Source organism: Leucoraja erinacea, chromosome 8 (genome assembly GCF_028641065.1).
Source record: "Leucoraja erinacea ecotype New England chromosome 8, Leri_hhj_1, whole genome shotgun sequence".
Taxonomy (NCBI): domain Eukaryota; kingdom Metazoa; phylum Chordata; class Chondrichthyes; order Rajiformes; family Rajidae; genus Leucoraja; species Leucoraja erinaceus.
In genome coordinates, this window is record NC_073384.1 from 58,150,071 (window position 1) to 58,174,186 (window position 24,116).

At 41.8% G+C, this 24,116-nt stretch overlaps 1 protein-coding gene across 2 annotated transcripts in view; it reads right to left on the minus strand.

The window, feature by feature from the left end:
* Positions 1 to 24,116, minus strand: part of ppp2r5a (protein phosphatase 2, regulatory subunit B', alpha isoform) — a 111,097-nt gene that overhangs the window by 16,836 nt on the left and 70,145 nt on the right. For both annotated transcript variants that reach the window (XM_055639776.1, XM_055639778.1), the window contains 3 exons: positions 22,631 to 22,690; positions 19,948 to 20,056; positions 9,391 to 9,444 (listed from right to left, as the gene is read on the minus strand). In XM_055639776.1, the coding sequence (XP_055495751.1) occupies positions 9,391 to 9,444; positions 19,948 to 20,056; positions 22,631 to 22,690 (223 nt within the window). The remainder of the gene's footprint in view (positions 1 to 9,390; positions 9,445 to 19,947; positions 20,057 to 22,630; positions 22,691 to 24,116) is intronic.

Here is a 24,116-nt window from a genome sequence, read left to right on the forward strand (position 1 = left end):
GTTGCACACATGACAAGTCAAACAACTCTTGCAGTCTTTGCTCATGTGTCCTATCTTCAAACATCCAAAACAGACTCTCTTCTCCTTTAAGAAGTCTATCCTTTCTCTGCGTCCCTTCTTCCTGATCTGTGGGTACCACCCTACTGTGTGACCACTTTTATTACCGAACAAACAAGAACCTTGAGAGTTGGTGGTCGATATATTTCTTCTCATTCCACCTGTTGCCAAATTTTCTTGTACTGCTGTTTCTACAGGTATTTCAGTTGTTGCAAAATTGCTTCCTCTAGGTCCCGACCTTTCTCTTGCTTTAGCAAAAGTAGAGCTTTTGACAGTTGCAATTGGCCAAGCATCCTGGATTTTCCCAAAAAGTGGATCTGACAGTATCTTCACTTGTCTCTCCATGAAGTCCACCAGGTCAGAAAATCTAGCTTGATGTCCACACCTTTCCTGCAGCTGACATGCCCTATCCCTGGAGTGCAGCATAGGTTCACAAGGTTAATTTCCGGGATGGCGGGACTGCCATATGTTGAGAGAATGCAGCGACTGGGCTTGTATTCGCTGGAATTAAGAAGGATGAGAGGCTATCTTATAGAAACATAAAATTCTTCGAGGATTGGACAGGGTAGATGCAGGAATGGCGGCGTCAGGCTTGTGAAATAAAACAATCCATGTTCCCAAGTTTTCACAAGCTCCAGTTTCAGTCATAGAGCTAGTTCTCACTTAATTGTAATGGCAGATTTCTGACTCTTCCAGTATCCTCTTTTCCGTTGCCATTACTACACAGGTAAGTAGGAGTGATCTTACGCAGACCAAATAGAACAGATTTTCCAGTCGTTATTTCCAGTTTAATTGATTGTTTATTGAAGTAGTTGTACAAACAAAGAGGTGGACGTACCAGGTTTTCCTTATTCTACATACAAGTTGTAGCTGGCTGTTCTCCCCAGTCTGGTGAGAACTGTATGCTCTCCCTCCCTGTGTCTGTCACTTCCTGTCCCCAATGCCCATATATATACGCCACTCTGTGCATTTAATGACCGCCCCCAAGTGTCCAAAATAATACTGCAAGATATATCTAGACAAAATAATATAATATGCCAACAGTAGCTAGCCTAAACATAAATGGCGCCTATACTCTGCTTTCACTGCCCTTAGATTAATAATTGCACCAAAAACCCAACCACCAGAGAACAAAAGTCTAATTTCTGTCTAAAATGGGATAACCATTATTTTTAAACAATGATCCATTGTTCCAGATATTCCTATATGAGGAATCATTTTTTCCACATCAACATTCAGGATCTTGCCTGTTTCAATCGATTAGTGAAGCTATTCTTCAGTTATAATGGGCACGTGAATCCACAGAAGGTTGGCGAGTAGGCAGGAGGAGGGGTGGTGGAGGAGAGTGGGATTGGTAGTCGTGCTATAGTAGTGCTTAAGGGTCTCTACAGATGAATAGGAAAGTAAAGTTGTGGTCACAATCAGATTGGTTGTGATCAGATCAGGCTTGTGAGGCACAGTGGTCCACTCCTGCTTAATTCATACTTGACTAAGTGGCGGGTCCCTGTCACACTGGAGGCCGGGTCTCCCAACGCAACCCATTTCCCAATGCAATATTCCACCACTCACCCGTTCCCCCAATGCAACTCGTCTCAGCGTAATATTGTACCACTCATGCATAGCCCCCAACTGCGCAGGCACGGCTCATTTCCCCTCATCTAAAAGCACTCCCTCCCATTCTTCTTTCCCCTCTCCTCCTCCCCCTCCCTCACCTTTCCCCAACTCTGTCACTCCCTCTCTCCCTCCATAACTCCTCTCCCCTCGCTACCCCCCTCCTATCCCTCTATTCCCCCACTCCTCACCTCACCCTATCCCCCCACTCTCCCCCGACCTCCCGCACGGTCCTCCTCTTCCTCTATTCCCCACTTCCTACCTCCCCCACTACCCCCTCCTCTGCCTCTATTCCCCCTCCTCCCCCACTCTCCCTCCTCACCTCCCCCCCTCTCCCTAACTACCCCGTCTCGCCCTCAATCCCCCCACTCTCCCTCCTCATCTCCCCATTTTACATATTCCGGTAGAGATTTACCTCATGATTTTAAAAATCCCCTCATCTGAAAATTTGTTTCATTATTTCTGAGTTTTCACCAATCTGACATCTCTTTAAAAAATCAAACTGCAGAAGCGAGCTGATGACATCACGATGCCTTCGCTCCTCGCGGAACGTTGTGCAGAGCTGCGAGTTATGTGGCCCAGCTGCCACCCCCCCCACATCGGGGACCCGGAGTGTAGAGTGCCGCACACGGCGAGGAAGAGACCGTGCCCCACCTGCACATGCAGTGTGAGAGGCCGCAGCCCCCACTCGACCATCCGAAGGGGCCGCTCCCCCAAGCCAGGCCACATTCCAGCCCCACACCTGGGCACCCGGTACAGAGGGGGGAGGGCCGGGAGGGATGGGGGATATTTCCCCGTCCGTCTGCTCCTGGGCCCGGCCAAGACGGCCACCCGCACTGGGGTCGACCGCCCGCCCCTCCTCAGGGCCCACGCCCACGCGCCCCAGAGAGGGAACACGCAGTGTCCACGGGGACTCCGGAGGCTTCCGTGAACACTGGTCGCCACAGGAGGTTGAGCGCTCCGTTGATAAAAGTAGGCGATACATCAACTCGATGATCGCCTGCCTGCAAACTGTCAACATAGGCAGTCCCTGATTGTATCAATACTCACACTCGGCCGGATGTCCGCAGCGCAGCGCCCCGCCCCTCCCTTCACCCCCACTCCTCCCTCATCTCTCTCCCCCTCTGCCCTCCCTCCACCTCACCCTTCCCTCCCTCTCCCCCTCTGCCCCCCTCCTCTCTCTCCTTCTGCCCGCCTTCACTCTCTCCTCCCCTCCCCTCCACCTCCATCCCACTCTCTTTGCCCCACTCTCTACCCTCCCCGTCTGCCCCCCTTCTCCCATCCAGCCCCCCTCCCCCTCCCTTTGCCCCCCTCTCATCCTCCTCCTCTCTCCCCCTCCCCCCATCTGCCCCCTCTCCACCCCTCCAGCCCCCCCTCCCCCTACTCCACTCCCTCCTTTTTGCCCCCCCCCCCTCTCCCCCCCCTTTCCCCCCCCCTCCTCTCCCCCCCCCTTCCCCCCCCCTCCTCCTCTCCCCCCCCCCCCCCCCCCCCCCCCCCCGTGTGTGGGGGGTGGTTAGTGTGTGTGTGACGCCATAGCCCTCCCAACAGGTCCCCCTTGGTCTAGTGCCAAATAAATACCTGCCGGAAATATCAGAAAGAATAACAAAACCAACTTGAATGATAGAATTTTTAATTTATTATTTTGGTTCCCTCTTAAGTATTCACTTTAAAAGGGAAAGTGCAAAGAGCTCCACTCGGTTACTCAGTGAAGCTTTTATCAATAAATTATTTTAACTTCCTTTGATTTACCTTTCATTCACTACCTCTGCTACATGTGTCTATTTCCAATCCTAGCTACAGCATTAGAAAGGTTATGAATTGATCGGCAGCATCTACGGGTTTCATCTCTTCATAGCTTGATAAAGCTATGCAAATAGAAATTCCTGGAGTTGTTCAAATCTTAGATGGCCTCTCAATTCTGCAGCAACCTCTTAAGTAGTTTGACTTTATCCAGACCTGAAATCTATTTGAAACAGAGTAACAAACTAAGCAGTTACTCAAATGTCCAATAATGCACAAAAATACTAATTTAATTATGAAATATAGCAAGTTAACTTCTAAAAGTTAAATCTGTAGGTGCAAGAATAAATAATGCATAACCCAAATATGCTATCTTCAAAAAGGGAAAAAATGCCTCTGACATAAAGGATATTGTAAAGATCAATAACCCACAAACAACCAATATTCTTGTCATTTGTAATTAGTATAATCAGATCTGCATTAAAAAAAATAGAATTCCTGCAATGCTCAAAAACGGTTCTTGAACATAATGTTGTACAAAGTGCTAAAGAAACAGAATTAATATTTTCACAATTTCATGACACAAGAGGCAGCCTTTTCAGCCCACCGAGTCTGCCAGCTTTCAGAATAGCCTTCAGATCCTGTTTACCCGATTCACTTTCCTGTAACATGTTCACTCACATGTGTTGATTAACATTTGAACGGGTAATTTACAACAACTAATGAAGAACAATTTTGGTTTGGGGATGTAGGAGCGACTGGAGTAGCTAGGGGAAAAATACATGGTCGCACAGAGAATACAGAAGCCACCAAAGATCAGACTGAACCTGGAAACAAGATGTTGGAAGCTTGAGGAGAAAGAGAGAGAGGGGGAAGGCAGGGATTATTTGAAATTAGAGAAATCAATGTTCATATCGCTGCCTTGTGCGCTGCTCAAGACAGAGAGGTCAGTATGGGAATGGGAGTTAAAATGTTTGGCAACCGTGAGATCGCGTAAGCCAAGGCTGCCTGAGCATAACTGTTCAGTGAAATTATCACCCAGTCTGCGATTGGTCTCGCTGATATATAGCAGTCCACAAACAACAGATACAGTAGATGATGGAGGTGCAAGTGAACCTCTGCCTCACCCTAAAGGACTGTCAGGGTTCCTGGATGGAGTTAAGGGAGGAGGTATAAGGACATGTTGCATCTCCTGTGATTGCAGGGGAAAGTTCCTGGGGAGGGGGTGGTTTGGGTGGGAAGGGATGAGTGAACCAGGGAGTTACGGAGGGAATGATCTCTGTGAAAAGCAGAAAGAGGCGGAGATGGGAAGATCCCGTTGGAGGTGGCTGAAATGTCGGAGGATGACATGCTGTATGCGACGGCTGAAAGGGTAAAAGGCGAGGACTTGGAGGACTCTGTCCCTGTTGCGATTGGAGGGAGGGGGAGCCAGAGTGGAACTGTGGGCTTTAAGGCCTTTCTGGTGGAGGATGGAGGTGTAGCGAGACTGAACATTCATAGTAAATATGAGGAAACAAGGGCCTGGAAACCGAAAGTCATTAAAGAGTCAAAGGGCATGTGAGGTGTCTTGGACGTCAATGGGAATGGATTGGACCAGGGAGGATAGGATGAAGTTCCTCATTGTTATTACTTGCCATGCTTTGCCTCACCCCACCTCTCTTTTCCCGCTTTCTCACCGACACCATCAACCTGAAGAAGGGTCCCAACCAAAAAGTCGTCTGACTATTCCCTCCACATTGCTGCCTTACCTGCTGAGTTTCTCTAGGATTGAACCTGGATGGTTGGAACTTTGAAACAGCTTCGCTTCCTGCAGTGCCAACCCTAAAATGAAGGGACGATGGCTTGCAGCTGAGTTAATACACACTATCCTTTCACCCTGGCAAGGAGCTTAAATCCAATTCAGATTGAATTAAAAAAAATCCTTTTCTGTTGCTCAGCTGAATTTTTACTCAATAAGATAGTTTTGGTAAATGCAGACCATAAATCTACCAAAATGGCAATATTAAATTCATAAATATATGATCAGCTGATTCAGAAAAGAGAAGACATGTTTAAAAGGAATCATTAAATTGCATCTATGTGTTCTTTCTCTGACCCGCATATTCCATACTGACATTAGTGGATTTTCATGTCGTGACAAATTTCAGTTCCATATAGTTTAGAACTGGTGGAGGTTCAGGTGCAGCTTAATGATACAAAGTGCTGGAGTAAGTGGAGTAACGCAGCATCTCTGGAGAACATGGATAGGTGACGCTTTGGGTCGGGACTCTTCTTCAGTCTGAAAGTGTCACCAATCCGTTCTCTCCACAGATACTGCCTGACCACTGAGTTACTCCAGCACTTTGCATCTTTTTTTCTCCAGCAAACCAGCACCTGCAGTTCCTTGTATCTACATTTTTATGATAATGTGCATGACTTTTAGGTAGACATGTGCATAATTATTCATATTTCCAAACAGTGTTTGTCTGTTTTTTGAAAACGAAATAAAGTTAAAAGGAAAGCAGCACAGGGAATGTGATGTGAAGAAAGAGCAATAACTAAAGTCTTCACAAATATTTACAAGGAACTTCACCTTGGTTGAAAGAATATGTGGTGTAAAAATATCCAACTTGAGGTACAGATAAAGCTGATATATGATGGAATCGTATAAGCATTTGACTGGCTGGATCCTTTTGATATTACATAAAGTTTTGTGAGAAACATTATTCTTCCTGTTACTCCAAGATTTAAGCTATTGGACAGTAGTAACAGTGTTTGCTAAAAGCATGCAGCTTAAGACATTGTGCTCAAAATGAGATTCAGAGCCTTAAGTAAAAAAGGTATTTGCAATTGAAGTCCAATCATATCAGATGGTAAAAATCTGATTCTCAGCCGCACTGGAGCCTATTATCAAACAAATCACGAGAAGAATAAACCTCTGCCAATAATAATCAAGTAAAAAGTAATAGTACATGAACACTGTCCTTATATGCCTGGTGTGCTCCAAATGCTTTATGTGTTCCAACTAACAGCTACAACAAAGACAATCCCATGGTTCAAATTCCTAGGATCAAATCAGAAGGTGCTTGCTCTAGAATTGGTGACGTCAGAGCAACCCCATGCCTTGTTTAGGTAAGAAATATTTGCTTGAGAAAATTCCTTTAAACCTTTTAAAAAAATCTATCTTTTTCAAATCACATTTCCATTCCACACAGCATCCAAGAATAAAATTACATTCCTTTTTGGTAGTTAGAATGCTGTCCAGAAAACTGTCTAAAACTGCCATCTATTTCCATTGGGAGATTCAGGCACCTGATTAAATGTTCACTTGAAATCCAGCAACACTGATATTTTGTTGCTAATTTTTCTTTTCCAGAAAGTACCAAGAACAAATTACTTAATTTACAAACAAGTTGGTCATCGTATTTTTGGAGTACAATCAAAAAGAAAATACTATTAAATATTTTAAAATGTAGTCTTGTTCATTAACATTAACAAAAATTTGACAAGGACTAATTAAAACAAAAACCTATTTTCAAAATAAGAGACAAAAGAAGTGGATTAAAGTTTCCTTTGAAGTCAAGACCATTTAAGTTGAAAGAAGCAAGTCCCAATTTTGCAAGACTTCATTTATGTATTTTCATTAAATTTATGGATTATCATCAGGGCACATGGTATGGGGGTAGAGTGCTGACATGGATAGATAAGTGGTTGGCAGTCAGGAAACAAAGAGTAGGGATTAACGGGTCCCTTTCAGAATGGCAGGCAGTGACTAGTGGGGTACCGCAAGGCTCGGTGCTGGGACCGCAGCTATTTACAATATACATCAATGATTTAGATGAAGGGATTCAAAGTAACATTAGCAAATTTGTAGATGACACAAAGCTGGGTAGCAGTGTGAACTGTGAGGAGGATGCTATGAGAATGCAGGGTGACTTGGACAGGTTGGGGGAGTGGGCAGATGCATGGCAGATGAAGTTTAAAGCAGATAAATATGAGGTTATCCACTTTGGTAGCAAAAACAGGAAGGCAGATTACTATCTAAATGGCGTCAATAGAATAGAATATGTTTATTGTCATTGCACAAAACTGAGCAACGAAATTCCATTTGCTTCTCCTCCATTAAAAGAAATACAACACGACACCAATGCACATATGTACAGTTAATGGTAGAATATAAATACATTTTTAAAAGAGATTAAAAGAATTTAGCGGTATTCCTCGAAGTTACTTCTTGCTTCCCAGTGTTCACTATTGGAGTTAAGCTCTTTAATCGCACAATGGTAGAAACTATTTTTTAGTCTACCAGTGCGAGCCTGCAGAGACCTGAATCGCCTCCCGGAGGGTAGCAGAGTAAAAAGGTGGTTGGCAGGGTGGGATGTGTCCTTCTTGATATTTATGGCCCTGCGCAAGCATCGGGCCTTGTATATGTCATCCAAGGAGGGCAGGTTAGCGTTTGTAATGCGCTGCGCAGTTTTTATAATTCCCTGCAGCGCCCTCCTCTCAGCCACAGTACAGCTGGCAAACCACACCAGGATTCCATAGGTGAGGATACTTTCCACGGCGCATCGATAGAAGGACAGCAGCAGCGGCTGTGAGACGTTAGCTCTCCGTAGAGACCTTAGGAAATACAGCCGCTGATGAGACCTCTTCACGAGAGTGACGGTGTTCATTTGCCATTTGAGGTCCTGGGAGATGTTTATTCCCAGGAACTTAAAGTCGTTGACTCTCTCCACCATGTCTCCTTTGATGTATAAGGGAGCAGGTTCCTCTCTCCTCTTCCTCCTGAAGTCAATGACAAGTTCTTTTGTCTTTGATGGGTTTAGTACCAGGTTGTTTTTGGTACACCAGACAGTCAGTTTTTGGACTTCATCCCTGTAGGCAGACTCGTCATCGTTGTTTATCAGTCCCACCACAGTCGTGTCGTCCGCAAACTTGATGATCCTGTTTGAACTGTGTGTTGGTATACAGTCAAGTTGGGAAAAGGGGAAGTACAATGGGATCTGGGGGGTCCTTGTACATCAGTCTATGAAAGTAAGCATGCAGGTACAGCAGGCAGTGAAGAAAACGAATGGCATGTTGGCCTTTATAACAAGAGGAATCGAATATAGGAGCAAAGAGGTCCTTCTGCAGTTGTACAGAGCCCTAGTGAGATCACACCTGGAGTATTGTGTGCAGTTTTGGTCCCCTAATTTGAGGAAGGACATTCTTGCTATTGAGGGAGTGAAGCGTAGGTTTACAAGGTTAATTCCCGGGATGGCGGGATTGTCACATGCTGAGAGAATGGAGCAGCTGGGCTTGTACACTCTGGAGTTTAGAAGGATGAGAGGATATCTCATTGAAATATATAAGATTGTTAAGGGTTTGGACACGCTAGAGATAGGAAACATGTTCCCAATGTTGGGGGAGTCCCGAAACAGGGGCCACAGTTTAAGAATAAGGAGTAAGCCATTTAGAACGGAGACGAGGAAACACTTTTTCTCACAGAGAATGGTGAGTGTGGAATTTTCTGCCTCAGAGGGCGGTGGAGGCAGGTTTTCTGTATGCTTTCAAGAGAGAGCTAGATAGGGCTTTTAAAAACAGCGGAGTCAGGGGATATGGGGAGAAGGCAGGAATGGGGTACTGATTGGGGATGATCAGCCATGATCACACTGAATGGCGGTGCTGGCTGGAAAGGGCCTACTCCTGCACCTATTGTCTATTGTCTATCATTCAATTACTCCATCGGCAATGTGAACTTAAGATAATCATATGTATTTAAATAGGTTTTGTTTTTCCTATTCATTCTCAAAACTCTTCTTAAGCAATTTAAAAACTAAGATTCACAAAATTATAATGAAATCATTTTCAAATACCACACAAAATGGTTCAAATAGCAACATAAATCAAAATGTTTACTTTTTGCTCATGCCAACTCCCCACAACTAACTAAAAAATGCCCATTATTTTGATCACAAAGCTCAAAAAAGCTCAAACCTAAAAATGTGAACTGATAAAACTTACTGGTTCTGTAAGAGTTGCATCTTTTTCCAAAAACTGTACCACACAATATGCCAACTAGAAAAGGAACAAGAGATAACAATTGATTATTAATCAATTATAGACACAATTATTAATTTGCATTCATAATTAGCATAATTATGCTAGTTCTTGGATAATAGCATAATTACCCTTCTGTGTATCATAAAATAGAAAAGCAGAAATTTAAAATGTTATTCTGCAAAGATAATTACTTAGAAGCTAAATAATGCAAGCTCAACAGTGGCACTGGTGTCAGTCAATGATGCCTCCACAAATATAACGAGTAATTTGTCAATATTCTGATTTGATCAATATATGAAAACAGTCAAAGAGGCAATGATTTTATTTAATTAATTTTAATTGGCTTGAAAAAAATGTTTTCAAAGTATAAGTAGTTCTGGTATAACGAGACAAATGATTCCTAAGAAAGCTCGTGTTATAGAAATGAATGATGTAATGGCAAATTTCCGACTATTCCAGTGTCCTCTTTTCCATTTCCATTACTACACAGGTAAGTAGGAGTGATCTTACGCAGACCAAATAGAACAGATCTTCCAGTCGTTATTTCCAGTTTAATTGGTTGTTTATTGAAGTAGTTGTACAAACAAAGAGATGACCGTACCAGGTTTTCCTTATTCTCCATACAAGTTGTAGCTAGCTGTTCTCCCCGGTCTGGTGAGAAGTGTATGCTCTCCCTCCCTGTACCCTACACATTTCAGAATGATTTGGGTTGCACACATCACAAGTCAAACAACTCTTGCAGTCTCTGCTCATGTGTCCGATCTTCAAACATCCAAAACAGACTCCCTTCTCCATTAAGAAGTCTATCTTTTCTCTGTGCCCCTTCTTCCTGATCTGTAGAGACCACCTCAATGTCAGATTCAGATTCAGATTCAGATTCAATTTTAATTGTCATTGTCAGTGTACAGTACAGAGACAACGAAATGCATTTAGCATCTCCCTTGAAGAGCGACATAGCAAACGATTTGAATAAAAAAAATAATAAGTGTCCGGGGGGGGGTGGGGGGTGGTGATTGGCAGTCACCGAGGTACGTTGTTTAGTAGAGTGACAGCCGCCGGAAAGAAGCTGTTCCTCGACCTGCTGGTTCGGCAACGGAGAGACCTGTAGCGCCTCCCGGATGGTAGGAGGGTAAACAGTCCATGGTTGGGGCGAGAGCAGTCCTTGGCGATGCTGAGCGCCCTCCGCAGACAGCGCTTGCTTTGGACAGACTCAATGGAGGGGAGCGTGGAACCGGTGATGCGTTGGGCAATTTTCACCACTCTCTGCAATGCCTTCCGGTCGGAGACAGAGCAGTTGCCATACCATACTGTGATGCAGTTGGTAAGGATGCTCTCGATGGTGCAGTGGTAGAAGTTCACCAGGATCTGAGGAGACAGATGGACCTTCTTCAGTCTCCTCAGGAAGAAGAGACGCTGATGAGCCTTCTTGATCAGAGTAGAGGTATTGTGGGTCCAAGAGAGGTCATCAGAGATGTTGACTCCCAGGAACCTGAAGCTAGAAACACGTTCCACCTCCGTCCCGTTAATGTGGATGGGGGTGTGCGTGCCGCCTCTGGACTTCCTGAAGTCTACAATGAGCTCCTTGGTCTTCTTGGAGTTAGGGGCCAGGTTGTTGTCAGCGCACCATGCTGCTAAGTGCTGGACCTCCTCCCTGTAGGCCAGCTCATCGTTGTTGCTGATGAGGCCAATCACCGTTGTATCATCTGCATACTTGATGATGGTGTTAGTACCATGTACAGGTGTGCAGTCATAGGTGAAGAGGGAGTAGAGGAGGGGGCTCAGCGCACAGCCCTGAGGAACGCCAGTGTTCAGGGTGAGGGTTGAAGAGGTGTGCTTGTCTAACCTCACAGACTGGGGTCTGTTGGTTAGAAAGTCCAGTATCCAGTTGCAGAGGGAGTGGTCGATGCCCAGGTTACCTAGTTTGGTGATCAGTTTTGATGGAATAATGGTGTTGAATGCTGAGCTGTAATCGATGAACAGCATTCTTACATAAGTGTCTCTGTTGTCAAGGTGGGGGAGAGGGCGGAGTGAAGTGCCGTTGAGATGGCATCCTCCGTACTCCTGTTCTTGCGGTAGGCAAACTGATAGGGATCCAGTGTGGGGGGTAGGCAGCTTTTGAGGTGTGCCAGGACCAGCCTCTCGAAGCACTTGGTGATGATGGGGGTAAGTGCAACTGGGCGGAAGTCGTTGAGGCTTGCCGCAGTGGAGTGTTTTGGCACTGGCACGATGGAGGTGGCTTTAAGGCAAGTGGGGACAACTGCTTGGGCAAGTGACAGGTTGAAGATGTCAGTCCAGACGTCTGTCAGCTGCGCAGCACAGGCACTGAGCACGCGCCCGGGGATGCCGTCAGGGCCAGCAGCCTTATGTGCATTAGTCCTACTCAGTGCCACGTACACGTCGTAGGGGGTGAGTGTGAGGGGTTGGTGATCGGCAGGTAGCACAGCCTTGATGGCTGTCTCTAGATTGTCCCTGTCGAAGCGGCCATAGAAGTGATTAAGCTCCTCAAGGAAGGAGGCGTCGCTGGATGTGGGGGTGATGTTGGAGGGTCTGTAGTCCGTGATGGCCTGGATGCCTTGCCACATGCGTCGGGGGTCGGAGTTGTTGTTGAAGTGCTCCTCAATCCTGAGCTTATGGCAGTGCTTGGCCTTCCTGATGCCCCTCTTCAGGTTAGCCCTGGATGAACTGTAGGCTCGAGCATCGCCTGACCTGAAAGCGGTGTCCCGTGCTTTCAGCAGTAGCCTGACCTCGCTGTTCATCCATGGCTTCTGATTCGGGTATATGGTCACCTGTTTGAGGGAGGTGACACTATTGATGGTGGAGTTTATAAAGTCCAGAACAGAGGATGTATAGGAATCAATGTCCGTGTGAGAGTCAAGGGTGGCCTGGGCTGCAAACGCCTTCCAGTCAGTGTTTCCAAAACACTGCTGAAGTGTGAAGTCCGCTTCCTCTGACCAGACTTTAACTGTCCTTACAGTTGGTTTAACCCGTCTGATGAGTGGGGAGTACTTAGGGAGCAGGAACAATGAGACGTGATCAGACTGACCAAGGTGGGGGAGGGGGATGGCTTTGTAAGCTTCAGCCATGTTGGTGTAGACTTTGTCCAGTGTCTTGTCTACTCTAGTGGGGAAGGATACATGTTGGTGGAATTTGGGGAGTACAGTCTTCAGGTTGGAGTGATTGAAGTCACCCGCAACAAATGTGTGACCACTTTTATTACAGAACAAACAAGAACCTTGAATATTGGTAGTAGATACATTTCTTCTCATTCCACTTGTTGTCAGATTTTCTTGCACAGCTGTTTCTACAGGCATTACAAAACTGCTTCCCCTTGGACTTTCCCTTTGAACAGTTCCTTTTCTCATATAAGAGTTCATCCCATCAGATACTCTGGAGTGGTGTCTTATTCCTTATGCCAGCTCAGTCTCTCTTTTCAATTGTTCTTCCTTTCTTACCAATTATTCTTGGGCCACAACCTCATGCTTTTTGTTCAGGGCGGCAACCCGTTTCAAGAGAGCAACCCTTTCTGTCTGAGTTTTTATGCGAGCAGAGGCCTTGGAAGATGCGCATGATGAAGAACTAGATTTGTGGTTTAATTTTGGTTTTGAGACATTTGAAACATTGTCATCGGGTCCAATTTCTTCTGTTTACAACACTGTTGTATGGCACTTTCAGCTATGGAGTGTGTAGTTTGCTGTCCAACGTTAGGTAACCACACCTTTACATCTTGTATAAAACCATTAAAAGTTTCCATTCTTTGTTGAAACCACTGATTTTGCCTTTCAAGCTCCTTTTCAGGCAGTGGTACCTTCACCAATGACTCGTGGTTTTCTGACCATCACAGAGCTTAATTGAACTTAATTGAACCAGGTTAGATTGTACTTCATTTGGATTTTCCTCTGATTTCATGAGCTCTTTCAGCTTGTTAACTTCTTAGCTTGTTTACATATCCAGTTTCTTGTCGTCTGACACACTACCATGAACAATTCTCAGCCTTTATCAGTGTGTTTACTAACCCTTCTTTCCTTTTCAGAATCCTTTCCAACATCGCCATCTTGTGACTGAGCTTTAGACATACTTGTTCACTATCCCTTTAAGACTCGTTGACGTAAAGCCGTATGCCGACAACACAATATTTCAAACAACTGATATTGTTCTGATTCTCAAGGTCACTTCTTAATTCCTCATTTTAGTAGCCATTTTCCAAAACAGCTTATCATATGTAGCTTCTCCAATAAAGCTTAATGCTGTACGTACTCACTCTCCCTGCGCATTGGCTTTCGGGGTTTCCAATCTCTGTTAGTCAGATTAGCGACCTTGTCCAGTTGATCAGAAATGGCGGCGTCAGGTGTGTGAAATAAAACAATCCGTGTTCCCAAGTTTTCACAAGCTCCAGTTTCACTCATAGAGCTAGTTCTCACTTAATTGTAACCTCTTTTCCGTTGCCATTACTACACAGGTAAGTAGGAGTGGTCTTACGCAGACCAAATAGAACAGATCGTCCCGTCGTTATTTTCAGTTGTTTATTGAAGTAGTTGTACAAACAAAGAGATGGATGTACCAGGTTTTCCTTATTCTACATACAAGTTGTAGCTGGGTGTTCTCCCCGGTCTGGTGAGAACTGTATGCTCTCCCTCCCTGTGCCTGTCACCTCCTGTCCCCTATGCCCATATATATATATATGCCACTCTGTGCATCTAATAGTCAATTGTCCAAAATAATACTGGAATACACGGATATATCCAGTCAAAAATAATATAATATCCCAACAGTAGCTAGCCTAAACATAAATGGCTCCTACAAGTGTTATGAAGATCATTGTACCAATGGAGGGAAAAGGGGTTCAGGATAAGAGAGCTTCAGACTTGCAATAACTAAGTTACATAGGTTTATCAAAATACAGTTATTTTTGATACCAATATGTTTAGTATCGTTACTGCAAGCTAAAAATACCAAACGCTGTATGTTACATTGTTTAGCAGAGAACAATGTTGTTCCTTTGTTTAAGATGGGAAGTAGAGATAATCCAGGAATAACCTATGGTAAAGAAGCTATAGGAGAGGATTTACTGGTCTTCAGAAGAGATGGGGCCAATCAGCATGTCTCTAAGATTTCTATGTTCTAATCCTGTTATCTTTTATGATTGACCAGCATCTTCCCCAGCACCGATGTCAGGTCTAATAAAAACCTTTGAATACTTTGAATTCTACAGAATCTATATTCTATAGATTCAGGATCAGTTCCATTGGATTGGAGGGTAGCTAATGTTACCCCACTTGTTAAGAGTGACAAAACAGGGGATTATAGTCCAGTTAGCCTGACATCGGTGGTGGGGAAGATGCTGGTCAATCATAAAAGATGAAATAGCGGCACATTTGGATAACAGTAACAAGATCAGTCCGAGTCAGCATGGATTTACGAAGGGGAAATCATGCTTGACTAATCTTCTGGAATTTTTTGAGGATGTAACGAGGAAAATGGACAAGGGAGAGCCAGTGGATGTAGTGTACCTGGACTTTCAGAAAGCCATTTGATAAGGTCCCACATAGGAGATTAGTGGGCAAAATTAGCGCACATGGTATTGGGGGTAGAGTGCTGACATGGATAGAAAATTGGTTGGCAGACAGGAAACAAAGAGTAGGGATTAACGGGTCCCTTTCAGAATGGCAGGCAGTGACTAGTGGGGTACCGCAAGGCTCGGTGCTGGGACCGCAGCTATTTACAATATACATTAATGATTTAGATGAAGGGATTCAAAGTAACATTAGTAAATTTGCAGATGATGCAAAGTTGGGTGGCAGTGTGAACTGTGAGGAGGATGCTATGAGAACGCAGGGTGACTTGTACAGGTTGGGTGAGTGGGCAGTTGCATGGCAGATGTAGTTTAATGGGGATAAATGTGCGATTATCTAGTTTGGTAGTCAAAACAGGAATGCAAATTATTATCTAAATGGTGTCAAGTTGGGAAAAGAGGAAGTGCAATGGGATCTGGGGGGTTCTTGTTCATCAGTCATTGAAAGTAAGCATGCAGGTACAGCAGGCAGTGAAGAAAGCGAATGGCATGTTGGCCTTCATATAGTATAGGAGCAAAGAGGCCCTTCTGCAGTTGTACAGAGCTCTAGTGAGACCACACCTGGAGTATTGTGTGCAGTTTTGGTCTCCAAATTTGGGAAGGACATTCTTGCTAATGAGGGAGTGCAGCGTAGGTTCACAAGATTAATTCCCGGGATGGCGGGACTGTCATATGTTGAGAGAATGGAGTGGTTGGGCTTGTATACTCTGGAATTTAGAAGGATGAGAGGATATCATATTGAAACATATAAGATTATGAAGGGTTTGGGCATGCTAGAGGCAGGAAACACGTTTCTGATGTTGGGGGAGTCCAGAACCAGGGGCCACAGTTTAAGAATAAGGCGTAAGCCATTTAGAACAGAGATGAGGAAACACTTTTTTTACACAGTTGTGAGTCTGTGGAATTCTCTGTCTCAGAGGGCGGTGGTGGCTGGTTTATCTGGATACTTTCAAGAGAGACAATCTCACATTTATCCCCATTAAACATAGCGGAGTCAGGGGATATGGGGGGGAAGGCAGGAACGGGGTACTGATTGTGGATGATCAGCCATGATCACATTGAATGGTGGTGCTGGCTCGAGGGGCCGAATAGCATACTCCTGCAGCTATTGTGTATTGTTTATTTTCAGTTTAGTTTATTGTCATGTATACTGAGATACAGTGAATGTGCCAGGATATGCCTTAGCAATATGCCTGAGTTTTTTTGAGTAGGTGATAAAGGTGATTGATGAGGGTAGAGCAATAGATGTCACCAACATGGATTTTAGTAAGGTTTTTGAAAATGTCTCTTATGGTCGGCTCATCAAGAAATTTGACAAATTGACAAACACAGTGAGGCAGGCCTTTATTTGAATGAATGATTAATTAAAAAAAGAGCTGAATGCTCTTGTACCGCTCCTATTTTCCTTTGCAACCTAATGTAAACAAGTCAAAAATGATACAGCACCCTCTATGGGTGATCTGAAATCTGTGACACAGCCATTTGCTATATCAGTTTGAAGAAAATTTCATTCAGAATATTTAGATGCAGAAAGAAAAACAGGTATGGAAAGAACCACTAGAACAAGGTAGGGAAGGAACAAAGAAAAATCTAACAATCATTAAAATCCAAAGGAACAACTTGACACATTTGTAAATGTTACGTTTAAACAATTGTTAGTTATCATAGTTTAGTAAATTGTTTTACAAATATTGACAAAATGTCAGTAAATATTTACCAACAATGGCATAGACAATTATTGTAGAAACAGTGTTTTCACACTGTATGACTATGACATCCAAAACAGTTTCTGATAGGTGTAGTCGGTACCGAATCACACAGGAGCAACAACTACACCGTGTTCAAGAGTGTTTAACTGTCATATGCATGAAAATCGAAACAATTACATTTTTACTCGCTGCAGCTTTACAGGCACATTCAATTTACTAAATTGCATTAAATGCATTTCAGTGCAATGTTTCACCATGGGATACTATTATCACTGCTGAGGGCCATTTGAACAACAAAGTCCTGAACTGCATATTTAAAATTGAACATTTATTTTTGATTTACATACTGATAATGATTACTGCTACTTCCACAACAAAACCTGGTCCATCCACAATATGTTCATTGTAAAGCCTTTCATAATCGTCTTTTTGAGACCCCATACCAACCATGGTCTATTCAGCAACAGTTAAGGACAGTTTCATTTTGCTGATTCAATGACAAAATAAGCTAGATTGCATCTCTTTAAACAATTTAATTCATTGCACTGGCACAACATTTGTATTGAGTTTGTTCATAATAACTAAAATAAACCTCAGTGGAATCATTTTAATAATTACATGTTTGAAACAGCACCATTCAAGTTTCTAAAATACAATTTTTCAGATCTGCCCATGGTCATTTTAATATGAATTCCCTAGAGAGTAATCACTTTACAACTCATATACATTAGCAGATTTCTCAAGGCCTTTACATGGCAGATTCAATGACTTTTTTTTGCATGTCTGTGATAATCTGCTTTGCTTCTAAGGCATGATTTATAGCATAAACCACACTAGCTGCTGAAATAAATTTAAACAATAAGTAGCTATTTAAAATTAATTAGTTAAACATACCTGCATAACATAATTATATCTAAGTATTCCTTGGAGGATTTCACAGTTCATAAATGTCATTTTTTTTAAATAGCTTGTTTATAATACTGAAGCAAAAACTAGCAATTAGTTTGTAAAGGCAATTCATATTTTTTTAATCACCCCTTCATAAAAAGGTTTTGACAAGAGAAACAATAGAGATAAAGCAATAACAAGACAAATCCAATAAGTGACAACCCCAGCTTCAGACTCATGGTTAGAAATAAATGTGAGGAAATGCCTTAGAAACAGGCTCAAATGCCAGCAAAATCCTAGGTGGTCATAGTAGACCATGGACAAAGGTAAATGCATGAAGTTGATAAAATACATGAGCTCCATTCTCCTTATAACGGCAATAAAGGAGGGAAGGGGGGGGGGAAGGAGAGCTGGATGCGAAGCAAGGATGGAGGAAGGGGTGAGAGGAGAGCTGCATGAGTGGAGGTAAGGGCAGCTGCATGAACGGAGGGGAAGCAAGAGAGGATAATGGAGGAAAGCAGCAGGAAGGTTAAAGAATCAAATGAATAATGACATGTGAGAACAAGGAGAGAATTATGAGAATTAAGAGAGCAAAATCTCTGTCCAACTGAAGCAATATTTTTTTTTAAAATAAAGGCAAACATCCCTGTATAGTTTTAGATTACTTTCTATATTTGTGCGCCAGCTACATAATCTGTGCATATAGACACATAAATGTATCGTTAAAAACAAAAGTTAGAGAACAGATCCCTGGCGGGTATCCTTATTTTCCTTATGGGCCTGTCCCACGTAGGCGACTCTTTAGGCAATTGCCAGGAACTAGTTTTAATGGAATTCACCTACAACACCTGGCGACAACCTACGACAGAAAAAATTGTCCCTACGGTCGCCGAAAATATTTCAACATGTTAAAAATTTTGCTGCAGTGGCCTGTAGTCGCCCAAAAAAAAAATTGCCTAAGTGGGACAGGCCATACTCTACTTCTCACCCATTTACTAACCCAAACCAAAGGATACCCATCAACTCCATTACTTGTTTTTTCCTCTTTACCTAAACTCACCCATGCATCATGTAATGATACGTTTGGCTTTGGGTATTCTGAATTCTCATTCAAAATAAAATGTTAACAATTAGATTGCTTTCTTTTGCGTTAATTAATTTGAATTTAATCTATCATTATTTTAACATTTGCTACAAATGAAATCAAATTTAACTGGAATAACATTCATCATGTTTGTGTACCATATAAAATGCATCCCAAAGTAGTTTAAGATTACTTTCTACCTTCTGAAAATTAAGTACACAAGGTCTTTGAAGTATCATGCTGGTGCCTTTGGTCATCCTGTGCCTCATCCTCAGCCATTAAGGTTCAGGTTAAGTAGATAAGTCTAGCTTTCTGTCTATCAGCTACAGATTTCAAGATATGGGCCTGGATTTAATCGAGTGGTGCCTGCTACCTACTCTCAGTGCTTGGATGCCCAATAGGTTCACACATACCAAACTCATAATGAGCCTTGCATTTAGAAGTGTTCAAAAACAATCAAAAGTCAAACATCTTTTTAAAAGTTACAAAGTATTGCAATCCAAAGCTCCCTTCTGCCATTTGCTTCAGTCCTCCTTTTATGTCCCTCTGTCTCCTTGCATTGGTTCCCATCCCCCTGCCCTGTGAGTTTAAATATGACCTTTCCTACACTCTCATTTCCCGTTAGCTGCAGATACGCGTCCACATTGTTGAATCCACCCACCACTTTTTAGTTTAAACCCACCCGTGTAGCACTAGCACTAGCAAACCTCCCTGCCAATTAAGGTGCAACCCGTCCCTTTTGTACAACTATTTTGCCACCTGGAAGCATTCAGCAAGTATGATACTCCTGCATATATTGAATTCATAACTTATTGATACTTAGGCAAGTGAATGCCAGCTGTTTTCCAGCGGATTGTTGTCAAAACCTAGCAAGAATGTATCCCTTGTACAGTTTATCAGCCTAGCACCATCTTTCACATCAAATAAAAGGCTCAAATGCCACTACGAATAATAAAATTGTCATTCTAGTCATCTTACTAAAAATACATCAGTAAATTTGGGCATAAAAGTCATGTGGAATTGTGAAACTGGCTTACCAGTGCGTCACAAATAGGTGACTCAATAAATGCACTTGGAAATAAATGCTCATTTCTGACCAATGCCAATATCATGAACAGATGCATGTCCGAACTGTTTAGAAATCATTTAAATCTCTGCAATACTTTAACAACAGAAAGTGAAGTAGAGTGAACAGATGAAACCGCAGCTAAATGAGCCTGCAGAATAGATTTGGTATATTACAAAATAAATTAAAAATCATGAAATACCTGTGCGTGAAATAGAGCTAAACCTTTAGCAGTGTGAAGAGGAATAAGAACCTTCATAAGAAATTGTTTATGTTCTGCTTTCAGTGGCAGTGCAAATCCATTAATAATACTGAAAAATAAATATACAAATTATTTTGTTAATGTGGAAAAACAATTGCAACATACTTAATGAATCATATTATTTTAGAGCAAAATTTTTTACAACTAATACAAAAATGTATTCTGATTATGTGCAGAACCTCATATGGAGACTTTAAGCAGCTTGGTCAAAGACTTGTGTTATAACGTGTGCCTTAATGGAAAAAAGCAGTAGAGATGAGGAGATTTAATACAGGAACTTCAGACCTGCTGACCTGGCTTCTTCTTGCGAATGGCGTGCACAGCCTAAATTTGTAGGACAACTTGTTCTATTTGATCTTATTTGATTGTGTACGCCGGGTTGATTGCATTCGTTGAAACTGGGTGGACTATGTGAAGGTTGCAATCTCCCACCCCGTCTTGGCTGATGTTATATTGTCAAGAGGTTCTTGGTTGAAGGTGTGGAAGAGCAAAGCATTGGAGGGATTTGAAAATAAGGATGAGAAAAATCATTACTATCAATCTGAAGAAAGTTCGTGACCCAAAATTCAGCAGGTCAGGCAGCATCTTTGGAGAACATGGATAGATGACATTTTGGGTCGGGTCCCTTCTTCAGACTTTGATCACTGGTGCACTGGTGAACATGGGCACAGTTACATGACAATAAGAGATGGGTCTTTGAAATAAAGCAAATATTTGGTTCAAAGACATTGGGGTTAAATACATTGCTGGGGAATAAGATAGAGTTTGGGACTGGAGAATAATTTATGCAGGGACCAAGCAATGGCTTTGATTTTTTTCTGTGATATAATCATTAAAAAATTATACATTCATAATTATTAAGTTAGACTGGATCTCTGTCAATCTAAAGTATGTGGTGGGATCAAGTGGTAGTTGTCGGGTAGTAGCACACAATTGGGGGTGTTTGAAGACAAGCTTGTCCTCAACGATGATGTTGCCGCTGTAAAATGTGCAAGTTTCTTGGCATCCATATCACCAGGAACCTAACCTGGCCTTTTCACATTGATGTCAAGAAGGAGCATCAGTGTATTTATTTTGATAGGTATCTGAGAAGATTCAGCATGTCCACAATGATTCGCTAGAACATGTACAGATGCATGCTGTGAAGTATTTTGATGAGATGCATCTCAGCCTAGTACGGCAACTATGCTGCTCCTGATCGCCTGAATTTGCACTCCACAGGCTCATTACTTCCTTTCATCCAGTACATCTTCACTGTCTTTTGCATCAGGAATACTGAAAGTATCGTCCAGGATATCTGTCATTCTGGCCATTCCCTTTTCTTTCTATCTTGGTTGCAGGAGCTTAAAAGTTAATTGTCCAGACTAACGAATAGCCTGTCCCACATTTATCCAACCACCTCTTTCAAACCCTATTTCCAGAGGTGCTGCCATGTGCTCTTACACTTAACTTCACTTCACTCGGTTTTTCTGTTATTCCACTTTGGGGGTTTTTTGTACTAGTTCAGTTATTCTACAATCTTTGCTGCATTCTGCTGTTTCACAATTTTTTTTAATTGTTGTATCTACTAACATTGACATGCATAATGTGTATGCTGTGAGCTTCATATGAACAAGGAATTTCACTGAATGGTGGAAATGACAATAAAGTAATCTGAATTTGTGTCCTGTTATCACTTGCTGAAATAATAGATTCCAACATTTTCCCTCTAATTGGTCTAGTTTTTTCTCTCCTTCCTCTCTTAAACAGTTATTTTTAAATTAGTTGTCATCAATTTTATTTAAAATACTCAAAACCTATCGTTGCCACTTTCTAAAATTCCAATTTCTATTATCATATCCTTCAAACCCTAGATTGCAGGACATCATCACCATCAGAGATTTATTAGATTTCAATTAAACTAATGCTAATTTCTTTCATGATTTTATTCATGCTTGACTGGCTGTTCACAATTATTTCTTGGACATTTTTTTTAACTCTTCCGCCTTGTTAAAAGAATGTTAGATGCCATTTCCTCATGGTCTCTCCTATTCAGTCTGCTAACCATTTCCTTTTTACATATGCGCAGAATTTTTTCTCTCGCAGTGAATGGGGGAAGCTGGTTCGGTAAATATTTCCAAAATGCAGATGGATATATTTGGAAACATTGTTGAGGTTTTTTTCCCCCTATGATCTAACATTATCTTTAACTCCTTTAAATAACTGCAGCTAATTCACTTGTAGGGATTTACATTTATTGTAAACTACAGTTCCAGTAAGTTTTCTATTGTTGTACTTTTTAATGTATACTATGGTCAACTCACATCTCTTATTTTCCTAGTTTGCTTTGCTTAAGATCCTGGTTGCAGGTTGAAATAATTCACTTCCAAACCTACTATAAAATTCCATTATAGAAGGCACATTAAGCCCACTCAACTGAAAGATTATTGATTAATCTTTGCTTATGGCAAAACATTAAAAGTCCAATTTTTTTTTTTTAAATGATCATCTAAACAAAACAGAAAATGCTAGGAAAACTCAGCAAGTCAGGCTAGGTCTAAAGAGGATCACAGGCAATCTTTCCTGGACCACCTGTAATCTCAAGAGGTAAATCAGCAACCTGATACAAAACAGTATATCTCACCTTCCCAATATCTCCAGCAGTTCTGCAACTCCATTAAAGTGATCAGTTTCATATATAAACCTGTAGAAATTATTTTTAGACAGCATAAATTTACATCATCCAAAGAAAACACAATTGGATATATAACATCATGTTTTTATTTAATATTTTTAACAAATAATCTAATGCTCTTAAAGTTTCTATTTACATGTTCGGCTCTTCCAAATGAATAACATTTAACATAGATTTTGACTAGCAATTTGTTCAGTATCATCAGTAACAAAGTAACTTTAACATGGCTTTTAACCTGTCAATGTAGGCAATTAAAAAGATATTTGAAATATGAGAAGAGGCTGAAGCAACCTAACTGTGTAAGAAATGCTTATCAATTCTACTGATGTGTAACTTTTTTCCTTTGTGTTAGCATGAATTTGCACGAGTATAGCACTCTGCCCCTCAAGCCTGTTTCATCAATAAGATGGTAGTTGAATTGATTATACCTCAACTCTGTGACAATGTCCACCTGCAGTAACCTCCTTGCTCATCAAAAATTCATCTAACCCTGCCAAAAAATTATTCCAAATTATGGCTTCTAACTACCCGACTTACAACCCTATAGATAGGGCCACCTCATCTGCCTTAAATGTGTGGCCTTTGTTCTTAAAAACACAGCCATTAGTCCTAGATTCTCACATAAGGAAACATCCTCTCTCTATGTCAGGATCTCTCAGAATTTTATATGTTCCATTCAAGTTCCAGCCTATTTAACTTTTCCTCTTTGGAAACTCTTTTACCGATTCAGGTAGTAGTCTAGCACCATTTCTCTGAATTATTTCCATTCATCAAAATCCTTCCTTACAAAAGGATACCAAAACTGTAACTGTAGGTTTGTAATCAAGTGTGGATTAATCTACAGGAACGCAGTTAGCATTCTGCTGACTCCATACCATACCCACCCATAATGAATTCCACTCAACCTTTTATCTTTCTCTGCATCAAATATCAGTCCTTAATGCACTTTTGTTAAAAAGCAGTCCATGCTCTAGAATCTGTGTGAAAAATGACGATAGAAGTTATCACGTACCTTTACACACAGATTTCAGAACATGAACTGCTTTGTAACAAAAGAACATGAAATGCATAGTCCTTTCATGAATCCTCAAGCAAGGAGATCATGTTATCCTATTCACTCGACTAAAATGGCATAACTTCAAAGAGATATATTTTTCTTAATTCTAGTGTATTTTGCAGGAATTATGAGCAAACCTTTGTGATGCAAATTGCTGGTCAAAAAGATGTCCAACATATGAGCTGGTAACAATAATTGGGTACGTTTTAGGCAATGTCTGGTTCTTCCTTAACATAATATTAACTTTAAAACACAATTTTTAAGGTTCAGAGCTCTTTTCCAGATGGGTTTATTCAATGGGACATTCACAGTGAAGGAGACTACCTTGTTAACCAGGCAGAAATGTGAAGAAGAACACAGAGAGCTATTTGATTTCAA